This window comes from Scyliorhinus torazame, chromosome 2 (genome assembly GCF_047496885.1).
Source record: "Scyliorhinus torazame isolate Kashiwa2021f chromosome 2, sScyTor2.1, whole genome shotgun sequence".
NCBI lineage: Eukaryota > Metazoa > Chordata > Chondrichthyes > Carcharhiniformes > Scyliorhinidae > Scyliorhinus > Scyliorhinus torazame.
In genome coordinates, this window is record NC_092708.1 from 83,495,547 (window position 1) to 83,508,670 (window position 13,124).

Below are 13,124 nucleotides of genomic sequence, written 5' to 3' on the forward strand. Positions count from 1 at the left end.
GCCAAAGTTAATTTACAATCTGGCCTATCTGCCAACATTTGATGATGCTTTTCATCTATCACAGCATGATTTCTCCCACACACCCCGTACTAAATGGGCTTTCTGCAGCTGTTTCATAACTATTATGTTCATGTTCTTGCACTTATTCATTATGGGTTGCAATGGTGTTCTATATTTCTTACAAATATCACATCTATCGCTTATCTGTTCTATAAGTTGTTTTTTTAAAACCGACTTCGGCAAGCTCAATTTGGTCACCTTTTGGGCGTGCTTCTGTCTCCGAAGCCTCACGCGAGGCGTGAAGGCTGCTGGGAAACCCACTGGAGGCCTCTTCCAGTTTCCACCAGCTGCACCACGCTCGAGCGAGAGCGCAACGTGGATGGTGGATCGCGCTCTGAGTCTTGACTTCTTCAACTCCAATATTATTGTGTTCAACAATCACTTCTGCACCTCCACAGTGCCACCTGTATCCCCAAAGCTCCAATTCTAACTTGAGCACTGGGGAACATGAACTCTTTCCTAACACCCCACCCCCTTCGAGCCTCCAGCATTTTCCACTGACGTGTTACCCAGGCCAGGTATTCTGTGTTACCTCTTGTCCAGTTTAATCTGAATAATTTATATCCTGATAACTCCCTGTATGTGCCACACTAGAAGATTGGCAAGTAGAAAGTAATATTTATCAAGGCTTTTCATTAACAGCTAATGGCTAAACATAATCAAGTCTTAATTTGAAGTTGCTTTGCAATTGAATGATCTAATAATTTGAATTAAGAAACATAAATAACATAGGAATATTACTTCAAATGGTCACTTCGGATATATAGACAGAAAGATGTGTGAACAATGGGAATGAATGAAGATGAGTGGACAGTAAACTAATTTGCACAACTGCTATATGATGCAGAGCATTCTTAATTGCTGAAATAAAGACATAAATGCTGGAAATACTCAGTAGGCCAGGCAACATTTCTAGAGAGAGAGAAACAGATTAATGTTTCTCTTTCCCTCCACAGATGCTGCCTGACCTGCTGCGTATTTTCAGCATTTTGTTTTTTTTTTAATATAAATTTAGAGTAAGCCAATTATTATTTTTTCCAATTAAGGGGCAATTTAGCGTGGCAATCCACCTACCCTGCACATCTTTGGGTTGTGGGGGTGAGACCCACGCAGACTTGGGGAGAATGTGCAAACTCCACAGGGCAGTGACCCGGGGCCAGCATTGAATCCGGGTCCTTGCGCTGTGAGGTAGCAGTGTTAGCCACTGCGTCACTATGCCACCCTTGCATTTTGTTTTTATTTCAGGGTTCCAGCATCTGCATTATTTTGCTTTTCTATTCTTAACTGCTTGGTGATCAGCTTTATGGTGCAAATAAAATTATCTGAATGTTTTAAATGTTACTTTGGAATAAAATGAAATGGCACAACTAGCTAACGTCAGATTCTATGTTATCCCGACAGGGAGTACTGACTCAATGTTCTGAGCCTCGTTCTGAGTGACAATGGAGGAAAGTTTGCAATGCATCAAAATGGTAGGCATTTTCCCATTTCATTAATATACAAAGCAAAATAAAAATATTTTATAAGAATTGGAACAGTGAAAGAGTACATTTCATATGTTTTGTATGCCATTTGTGAATTACAGTATTATTTTACAGCAGAAATGTGAATGTTTTTCAAATGCTGAACCTCATAAGTTTTAGTTGCCTTTTCCTGTAGATAACTTTCTCTACTTTGCCTCCCCCGAAATGTCAACTCCTGCTCTTTCACCGGCTTTTGGCATCCTTGGCTACTTCGATCAAGTGCCACATGTGAGACTAGATGGCGAATGTCAACTGGCTGTTTTGTCATCAAGCTTGTTATAAATGCTTTAAAAACAAGTAAACATCTACCGGGCTTACTATTGGAAAACTATCTTTACTGTAGTGATGGAGTGATTAGGGAGTAGATGTGAGGTAGGATGGAGTGGCCTGGAGGAGAGGGTGTCCTGGGGATAAGAAGGAGATACAAGGATAGCTGGTTATAGGAAGGAAAGTGGACAGTGGGAGTTTGGAGCAATACCTAGAAATGGCGGGAGACAGAGTCAATTGGCTAGAGATCCGGGATAGGCAAAATGTGAATAGAGGATGATCTGGAAGCTTGTTGGGAGGAAGGATCATGGATGGATGGGATTGGAGTTATAGCAATGCAGAACAGATGAAGTGAGAAGAAGGTGAGCTTTAAATTCAGCATAGTACTGTATTGGAACTATCCACAATGTGAGGTGTTCAGGTTCAAGCAGTGTAATACTGCCTGACCTGAGCATTGTCAGCATTTACTGTTTGTATTCCTAGCAGTGTGGACTGCCTTTCCTGTGGGTTCTCCAACTGCTGGCTTCTGAAGTTTGATTTGGGGCTTGACAGTGCCTTACTGTTACTTTACACTGCAAACTAATTGCTAGTAAATTGTTAACTTACTCATTGCAATTGGGTTAAAAGTGGCCATATTATTGTGCTCTTGAATAGTAATCTTGATTATCTTTATCTGTTCTGCATGATTGATGCTGATGCAAGATGATAAATTGAAAAAAATCTTCTAATCACAAGCACTGATATCTTGCGTTGAACACAATTTACCTAAAGCAAATATTTTAAGGTATTAACTATATACGCTCTTTTCCAGTTAAGAGCCAAGTTTGGACCTTTTTCTGATTTCTGCCAGTTTGTTTCTGTGATAATAGCTTTGTGAAAGTTTGTGTTTTTTTTCAAGAAAATGTTTTTCTTCACTAGCTGCAGTACACCCACTGATCTAAGACGGTGCATGTATTTGGGCTGTAGCTTGCCAAACCTATGATGCTTTAGGAACCCACTGTGACATTACACATCTCAGAATGTGTTAAGTTTGTTCGCTAAAGGTGAGAAAACATTATATCCAGCTGTAGTAGCTTTATGATACTCAAAAATGCTTAGTTTGGGTTCACCTTGCTTGCTGGGAAAGTTCTGCTTGGACTATGTATTTGATTCCACCTGGACAGCAAGTCAAAAATGGTATTCTAAAGGAACTCTGGACTATAATTGAGACACGCCTGCTTTACTGAGCTCCTGGTGCATAACCCAGACTTCCAAGGAACATGAGCTGCTGCATCTGCACCTCCATAATGTGTATCAGTTCAAAATGTTTGCACAGGAGACCAGTGGAATTCTTCCAGGTGATATTACACCAGAGAACTGAAATTTGTACTTTGTTCATAAAAGGTCAGATGCAGAGTTAATCACTAGATTTATTGGAGCATTAATTAAGCAGCAGGAAATTGCTGAGTTTTCTAGTGTTTACTAAATTACGTTTCCCCCTGCATTTCTACATTCCATTGAGGCCAAGGTCAAGTGTTTGAAACGTTCCTCATATTGCAGTTTCTTGTAGCTGCTAGCTGTCATCTCATCTATGATAGAATAAAACTTAGTAGAATAAATCTTATTGAGCAGATTATTCATTAAAATTATGTACTTTGTACTTGTTAACTATTTAAGAATGGAAATTGATATTTCTTCGGTGCATACTGTGGAATGTCACAAGCCCCGTAAAATGAAATGTTACCATTAAGTTGCATATATATATGATATATAGAGATGTATACTTGTACGCTGCTGATACTGACCATTTGGTGTTCTGATGTAGATTTGTCCACCAATGAGGCAGGAATCCAAAGGCCATCCCTCTTTGCATGCGTTCAACCTCAAGAAATTCATTTAAAATTAAATATCAATTATTAAAAATCATACAACATTAGTGAATAAGAAATATACGCTTAAACAGAGCAGAGATACCTGAACATCAGGGATGTGTTAATGGGACTTGAATTGTATATGGCCCACCTTAGGTAGGTAATTAGCCATTGTCCACAATGGACCATTGGCATCTCTCTGCATTACAGAGACAATTGAATCTATATAGATACAGAAGGGCACCATTCCGCAAGCATGGGGCAAGGCGAAGAGGCAAGCCTCCATAAACTGTGGAGTAGTTTATGGCTTCCATAAACCACCACAGCCCGTATGGGTTACAATATCTTTGATTTGAAGTTGCTGCTTAGGTTTATGTAGCAGTGTTCATGTAACATAACACCTAGGGCTGCTTTACAGGAGAAACAGTGAATACTAAGGAGAAAGTAAGGACGTAGTTTGGGGAAATTACCAAAAACCTGGTTAAGGACGTAAATTTTGGAGAGGGGCTTGAAGATGATGGAAGATGAAGAGACTTGAAATATTGCTGGGATGCAAGGCACGGTGGTTCTTTAAAAAAATATAGATTTTTATTTACTTGGTAAGATTAACAACTGTAGAAGCCATTTTATGCTTGAAGAGGCTCTACAAATGGCATGAACTGAATTAGTAGGGTGTTAGGTGCCAAGTGTGGCTCAGCACTCTCATTCTAATAGTGGAATGGACATGAGAGGCACATTTAAGCTGTCATCAGAGGAGGGTACAGGCTAATACATATGACTTTTAAAAAATTCAGAGTACCCAATTATTTTTTTCCAATTAAGGGGCAATTTAGCGTAGCCAATCCATCTAACCTGCACATCTTTGGGTTGTGGGGGTGAGACCCGCACAGACACAGAGAGAATGTCCAAAATCCCCACAGACAGTGACCCAGGTTTGGGATGGAACCTGGAACCTCGGTGCCGTGCTAACCACTGCGCCACCGTACCGCCCAGCTAATATATATGACTGATGGTGTTTGCAGAGTCAGGTTGGAATGAGGCCACGGATGAGGAAGCAAATTTTAAAGTTACTCCATTGAGTGTAGAAAGTGAATGAAGGTTGTCAAGTACTTTGGGGGACTATGCAAAGGATAGGACATGATCTGCAGAGTTCCAGAATAATTTGAATTAATATCAAATATGAAGGGAACGTATGTGATGAGACCACTGAAGAAATTCTCCCTTTAAAGACAACAAAAGAAAATAGAAAATTAAAGCATTTTTTTTTACTCCAAGAAGCAAGAAATCTTACTGGATTCCAAGAAAGAACTGGAAAAATTCTTGAATTTGGGGTTGTTAGAGATGCAACAAGAGAGTGTTATAAGATGACAATATATAAGAATTTTAGGGTTGAAAGGGTGAGACGGTGATCAATGGCTGGGGAAGGACATTAATTGTACAGATGTGCAATCAATCTGTCTGAGTATTTAAAGGTATCAGGATGGATTTGGTATTGCTGATGCTGAACAGACTAATATGGGCATGGGTAGAGCATTGGCTGACTGGCAGGAGGCAGAGAGTGGGGATAAAGGGGTCTTTTTCAGGATGGCAGTCGGTGACTAGTGGTGTGCCTCAGGGGTCATAATATACATGAATGATCTGGAAGAAGGAACTGAAGGCACTGTTGCTAAATTTGCAGATGATACAAAGATCTGTAGAGGGACAGGTAGTATTGAGGAAACAAGGGGGCTGCAGAAGAATTTGGTCAAGCGAGGAGAAAAACAAAGAAAAATCACAGCACAGGAACAGGCCCTTCGGCCCTCCAAGCCTGCATCGATCCATATCCTCTATCTAAAACTGTCGCCTATTTTCTAAGGATCTGTATCCCTCTGGTCCTTGCCCATTCATGTATCTGTCTAGATACATCTTAAATGGCGCTATCGTGCCCGCCTCTACCACCTCCGCCGGCAATGCGTTCCAGGCACCCACCACCCTCTGCGTAAAGAACTTTCCACGCATATCTCCCTTAAACTTTACCCCTCTCACCTTGAACTCGTGACCCCTAGTAATTGAGTCCCCCACTCTGGGGGAAAAAGCTTCTTGCTCCCCACCCTGTCTATACCTCTCATGATTTTGTAGACCTCAATGAGGTTCCCCCCTCAACCTCCGTCATTCTAATGAAAATAATCCTAATCTACTCAACCTCTCTTCATAGCTAGCGCCCTCCATACCAGGCAACATCCTGGTGAACCTCCTCTGCACCTTCTCCAAAGCATCCACATCCTTTTGGTAATGTGGTGACCAGAACTGTACGCAGTATTCCAAATGTGGCCGAACCAAAGTCTTAGACCTGCCAACTCTTGTACTCAATACCCCTTCCGATGAAGGAAAGCATGCCGTAGGCCTTCTTGACCACTCTATCGACCTGCGCAGCCACCTTCAGGGTACAATGGACCTGAACACCCAGATCTCTCTGTACATCAATTTTCCCCAGGGCTTTTTCATTTACCGTATAGTTCGCTCTTGAATTGGATCTTCCAAAATGCATCACCTCTCATTTGCGCGGATTGAACTCCATCTGCCATTTCTCCGCCCAACTCTCCAATCTATCTATGTTCTGCTGTATTCTCTGACAGTCCCCTTCACTATCTGCTACTCCACCAATCTTAGTGTCATCTGCAAACTTGCTAATCAGACCACCTATACCTTCCTCCAGATCATTTATGTATATCACAAACAACAATGGTCCCAGCACGGATCCCTGTGGAACACCACTGGACACAGTTCTCCATTTTGAGAAACTCTCTTCCACTACTACTCTCTGTCTCCTGTTTCCCAGCCAGTTCTTTATCCATCTAGCTAGTACACCCTGGACCCCATGAGACTTCACTTTCTCTATCAGCCTACCATGGGGAACCTTATCAAATGCCTTACTGAAGTCCATGTATATGACATCTACAGCCCTTCCCCTCATCAATCTACTTTGTCACTTCCTCAAAGAATTCTATTAAGTTGGTAAGACATGACCTTCCCTGCACAAAACCATGTTGCCTATCACTGATAAGCCCATTTTCTTTCAAATGGGAATAGATCCTATCCCTCAGTATCTTCTCCAGCAGCTTCCCTACCACTGATGTCAAGCTCACCGGTCTATAATTACCTGGATTATCCCTGCTACCCTTCTAAAACAAGGGGACAACATTAGCAATTCTCCAGTCCTCCGGTACCTCATCCGTGTTCAAGGATGCTGCAAAGATATCTGTTAATGCCCCAGCTATTTCCTCGCTCACTTCCCTCAGTAACCTGGGATAGATCCCATCCGGACCTGGGGACTTGTCCACCTTAATGCCTTTTAGAATACCCAACACATCCTCCCTCCTTATGCTGACTTGACCTAGAGTAATCAAACATCTATCTCTACAAGGGGGCATAACTATAAGGTTCATGGTGGGAGATATAGGAGGGATGTCTGAGGTAGGTTCTTTACTCAGAGAGTGGTTAGAGTGTGGAATGGACTGCCTGCTGTGAAAGTGGAGTCGGACACTTTAGGAACTTTCAAGCGGTTATTGGATAGGCACATGGAGCACATCAGAATGACAAGGAGTGGGATAGCTTGATCTTGGTTTCGGACAAAGCTTGGCACAACATCGAGGGCCGAAAGGCCTGTTCTGTGCTGTGCTGTACTGTTCTAACCTCAACATCCGTCATGTCCCTCTCCTCGGTGAATACCGATGCAAAGTACTCCTTAAGAATCTCACCCATTTTCTCTGACTCCAAGCATAACTTTCCTCCTTTGTCCTTGATTGGGCCAACCCTTTCTCTAGTTACCCTCTTGCTCCTTATATATGAATAAAAGGCTTTGGGATTTTCCTTAACCCTGTTTGCTAAAGATATTTCACGACTCCTTTTAGTCCTCTTGATTCCTCGTTTCAGATTGGTCCTACATTCCCGATATTCTTCCAAAGCTTTGTCTGTCTTCAGTCACCTAGACCTTATGTATGCTTCCTTTTTCCTCTTAGCTAGTCTCACAATTTCACCTGCATCCATGGTTCCCTAATCTTGCCATTTCTATCCCTCATTTTCACAGGGACATGTCTGTCCTGCACTCTAATCAACCTCTCTTTAAAAGCCTCCTACATATCAAATGTGGATTTACCTTCAAAAAGCTGCTCCCAATCCACATTCCCCAGCTCCTGCCGAATTTTGGTATAGTTGGCCTTCCCCCAATTTAGCACTCTCGTCTTTGTTCATGAGTATTCTAAAACTTACGGAATTGTGATCACTATTCCCAAAGTAATCCTCAACTGAAACTTCAACCACCTGGTCGGGCTCATTCCCCAACACCAGGTCCAGTATGGCCCCTCCCCGAGTTGGACTATTTACATACTGCTCTAGAAAACCCTCCTGGATGCTCCTTACAAATTCTGCTCCATCTAGACCTCTGACACTAAGTGTATCCCAGTCAATGTTGAGAAAATGAAAATCTCCTATCACCACCACCCTGTTGCTCCTACATCTTGCCATAATATGTTTACATATTTGTACCTCTATCTCACGCTCGCTGTTGGGAGGTCTGTAGGCCAGCCCCAACATTGTTACCGCACCCTTCCTATTTCTGAGCTCTGCCCATATCGCCTCACTGCTTGAGTCCTCCATAGTGCCTCCTTCAGCACAGCTGTGATATCCTCTCTGACCAGTAATGCAACTCCTCCACCCCTTTTATCTCCCTCTCTATCCCGCCTGAAGCATCGATATCCTGGGATATTTAGTTGCCAATCATGCCCTTCCCTCAACCAAGTCTCAGTAATAGCAATAACATAATAGCAATAACAAGGAGAGTGGCCAATGAAGTGGCAAATGAAATACAATGTGGAAAAGTATGAGGTTATGCACTTTGGAAGGAGGAATTTAGGCATAGACTATTTTCTAAATGGGGAAATACTTAGGAAATTAGAAGCACAAAGGGACTTGGGAGTCCTTGTTCACGATTCTCTGAAGGTTAAAGTGCAGGTTCAGTCAGCAGTTAAGGCAAATGCAATGTTAGCATTCATGCCAAGAGGGCTAGAATACAAGACCAGGGAGGTATTTCTGAGGCTGAATAAGGCTCTGGTCAGACCCCATTTGGAGTATTGTGAGCAGTTTGGGGCCCCGTATCTAAGAAAGGATGTGCTGGCCTTGGAAAGGGTCCAGAGGCAGTTCACAAGAATGATCCCTGGAATGAATAACTTGTCGTAGAGGAACGTTTGAGGACTCTGGGTCTGTGCTCGTTGGAGTTTAGAAGGATGAGAGGGGGGGATCTTATTGAAACCTACAGGATACTGCGAGGCCTGGATAGAGTGGACGTGGAGAGGATGTTTCCACTTGCAGGAGAAACTAGAAGCAGAGGACACCATCTTAGACTAAAGGGACGATCCTTTAAAACAGATGAGATGAGGAGGAATTTCTTTAGCCAGAGGGTGGTGAATCTGTGGAACTCTTTGTTGCAGAAGGCTGTGGAGGCCAAATCATTGAGTGTCTTTAAGACAGAGATAGATAGGTTCTTGACTAATAAGGGGGATCAGGGGTTATGGGGAGAAGGCAGGAGAATGGGGATGATAAAATATCAGCCATGATTGAATGGCGGAGCAGACTCGATGGGCCGAGTGGCCAAATTCTGCTCCTATGTCTTAAGGTCTGGTACTGGCATATCTAAAACTTGGTGTGTAAAAGGCAGAATATATTACTGTGGTGCACGGTGGAGTGGGAGATGATGTTGCTGGCTATGGAAGGAGATAAGGTAACGTTTTTGGGACAGCTGGGAATGAAATTAGCATTTGGTGCTGGACTATGGAGCAAGCACAGTGAAGGACAGAAAAGGTGATGGTTTTGTAGGCTGGTTACATTCTCTCTTCAAAAACATAAAATGCTGGAAAGATCCACTGAGATTTTCCAGCAGTTTTTGTTTCAGATTCCAGCATCTACAGTAATTTGCTTTTACCTTAGATTCTCTCTTGTTGGAGAGGGTTATTGCCTGACACTTGTGTAGCGCAAATGTTACATGGCACTTATTAGCACAAGTGTTGCTACATATGGACACTGACTAGATGTACTGGTACTTGTGGGTGTGCAGAGGAGATTCACTCGGTTGATTCTGAAGTTGAGAGGATTAGCGTGTGAGGCAAGACTATGTAAACTGGGACAATACTCATTGGAATTTAGAAGAATGAAAGGGAATTTTACAGAAACATATAAAATTATGAAGGGAATAGATAGGAACAGGCGCCGGAATGTGGCGACTAGGGGCTTTTCACAGTAACTTCATTTGAAGTCTACTTGTGACAATAGCAATTTTCATTTCATTTTCATTTCATTTTCAATTCATTCATTTCATTTAATTTTCATAGGATAGAAGCAGGGAGGTTATTTCCACAGGTGGGTGAAACTAGAACTAGGGGGCATAGCCTCAAAATAAGGGGAAGCAGATTTAGGACTGAGTTGAGGAGGAACTTCTTCACCCAAAGGGTCGTGAATCTGTGGAATTCTCTACCTCGTTAAATGTTTTTAAGGCAAATGTAGATAGATTTTTGAACAGTAAAGGAATAAAAGGTTACGGTGAATGGGCGGGTTAGTGGAGCTGAGTCCACAAAAAGATCAGCCATGATCTTATTGAATGGCGGAGCAAGCTCGAGAGGCCAGGTGGCCTACTCCTGCTCCTAGTTCTTATGTTTTTATGTTCTCATGACTGCTTCAGTAACTGAGGACTCGTGAATGACGGTGAGCATTTTGTAAAGCAAAGATTCCCACATCTGACCTTATGGTGGAGGGAAAGTCATTGATGAAGCAACTGAAGATGGTGGTACTAGGACACAACCCTGAGGAACTCCTGCAGTGATGTCCCAGGACTGAGACCATTGAACTCCGACAACCACAACCATCTTCCTTTGTGCTAGGTTAGACTCCAAACCAATGAAGAATTATCCCTCAGATTCCCATTGACTCCAGTTATGATGGGACTCCTTGATGCCATACTTTATCAAATGCTGCCTTGATGTCAAGGGCAGTCACTTTCACCTAGCCTCTGGAGTTCAACTCTTTTGTGCAAGGCTCTACCGAGGTCAGGACCTCAGTGGCCTCTGCTGATCCCACACTGAGCACCGTGAGCAGGTTATGCTGAATAAGTGCCACTTGGTAGCACTATTGAAGACCCCTTCCATCACTTTGCTGAGGATGCAGAGTACGCTGATGGCGTGTTAATTATCCAAGTTGGACCTGTCTGCTCCTACGGATTGTGGTTGTTACAATTCTGTTGCTGTTGATGGACCACAGTGTCTCATGGATACTCAGTTGTAAGTTACTAGCTCTGTCAAAATCTCTTCCGTTTAGGTGGTTTTACCACACAACATGACAGGGTATACGCACTTTGAAAACGAGACTTTGTTTCCACAAGAACTGTGGTGGTCACTCCTACCAATACTCTCATGGACAGATGCATTTGTTACAGGTAATTTGGGGACAACATCAAATAGTTTTTTCCCTCTTGGTTCTCTCGCCACCTGCCGCAGACCCAGTCTAGTATCTATGTCCTTGGACGTCCAGCACCTCAGTCAGTTTTTGTGCTACATGTCATTTTTGGTGATGGGTATTAAAGAACCCACCCAGAGTACATTCTGTGCTCTTGCCACCTTCGATGCTTCCTTCAAAGTGCTTTTCTTTTTTTCCTCCTGTTTTTAAAATTTCAAATGCCAAATTATTTTTCCGATTAAGGCACAATTTAGCATGGCCAATCCACCTACTCTGCACACCTTTGGGTTGTGGGGGTGAAACCCACACAGATGTAGGAAGAATGTGCAAACTCCACACGGATAGTGACCCGGGGCCGGGATCGGACCCGGGTCATCGGCACTGTGAGATAGCAGTGCTAACCACTGCGTCACCGTGCTGCCTTCAAAGTGCTTTTCAACATTGAGGAGTACTGATTCATTAGCTGGGAGAGGTGGTGAGGGAGGGGGGGGGGGGCCTCTGGGACCTTGTAAGATATCAATTGGAGGGGGGGCTGGGACCTTGTAAGGTATCAATTGGGGGGGCCTCTGGGACCTTGTAAGGTATCAATTGGGGGGCCTCTGGGACCTTGTAAGGTATCAATTGGTGAGCATGCTGATGTCTGTCTGTGAGTGCAAAAAGTAACAAGTTATTTATGCACATTGCTCTCCACGGTTGTTATTGTCAGTTTAAGAAGTGATAAATTCAGTAGAATGGAGGTATACTGTTCTGCTGCAGCTATTGAGATTATTTTTTTGCTGTATGTAATGGTCACGGTACTGTGCATCATTGGTAGTGCACTAACATAATATATTGTTTTTCAGGTTTAAAAAAAAAAAAATATCCTGCTGAAGAATGAATATTGAAGAGAAGCTTGATCGGATTTTTCTTAAATGCGGCAGTATAAATGAAATGCAGTCTTCCAGACCGCTAGTTGTGGTGGGTGGGGTTGCCGATCAACCCTCTGTACATATAGGAGCACAGGAAACTGTGTTAGAAGAGAGGGAGATCTCTCATGAAGAAATTCTCCAACAAGAAACTGGTTTGCAGGAAAATGCCCTCCCACAGGAGGAGCTTATTTCACATGATGAGCTAATGATCCACGAGGAAACGGTTAAAAATGATGATGATGAAAATGATGGGCATGAAAGGCTTCCTCAAACGTTAACATATGAGCTAAATGTAAGTGGTATAATTTTACTCAAATTTATGATTTTCATTTCATTTAAGGAGCAAGATTAAATGGGTAGTTCAGTGACATAGGTTCATAAGATATAGGAGCAGAATTAGGCCATTCAGCCCATCGAGTCTGCTCCGCTATTCTATCATGGCCCATATCTTCCTCAACTGCTACCTACAATGATACAGACCAAGAGCTGGATTGCGAAATCAGCCAGAGCATCTCCTCCCTTGGAACACTTGACCTAGGTGCAGCAGATGTTGCATTCTTAATGGAAAGCAAGAATTTTATCAATGGCTTTTAATCTTGGCACAGTGGGCTAAACAGCTGGCTTGTAATGCAGAACAAGGCCAGCAGCGCGGGTTCAATTCCCGTACCGGCCTCCCCGAACGGGGGCCGGAATGTGGCGACTAGGGGCTTTTCACAGTAACTTCATTGAAGCCTACTCGTGACAATAAGCGATTATTATTATTATATGCAAATTAATATACAAAAAAATGGACAAGACTGCCTGGCCTACCAATCCCGTCCCAGTCACAACAAAACCAAGCACCCGAAGTTCCAATGTTCTCTTCTACTAATAGTCATGTAATCTCCTCAGGTTTGATTCAGATCTTTTGAGTATTTAATAACATGAACCACTTCTAAGATTGCTTGATTGTATGTACTGATGTATCAAAGTTTATCATTAACTATTTGCCAAAAATGTTATTAATTTACTCTCTTCTGTTCCAAATTTGTCATGGT

General features: G+C 42.7%; 1 protein-coding gene across 5 annotated transcripts in view; it reads left to right on the plus strand.

Annotated features, from left to right (window-relative positions):
• Positions 1-13,124, plus strand: part of znf148 (zinc finger protein 148) — an 85,386-nt gene that overhangs the window by 26,577 nt on the left and 45,685 nt on the right. For 3 of the 5 annotated variants that reach the window (XM_072473210.1, XM_072473225.1, XM_072473231.1), the window contains exons 2-3: positions 1,462-1,532; positions 12,022-12,379. In XM_072473210.1, the coding sequence (XP_072329311.1) occupies positions 12,053-12,379 (327 nt within the window). In that variant the 5' untranslated portion in view covers positions 1,462-1,532; positions 12,022-12,052. Of the gene's footprint in view, positions 1-1,461; positions 1,533-2,758; positions 2,894-11,041; positions 11,160-12,021; positions 12,380-13,124 lie in introns of those variants that run through there. The other 2 variants (XM_072473218.1, XM_072473205.1) reach the window with 2 other exon arrangements.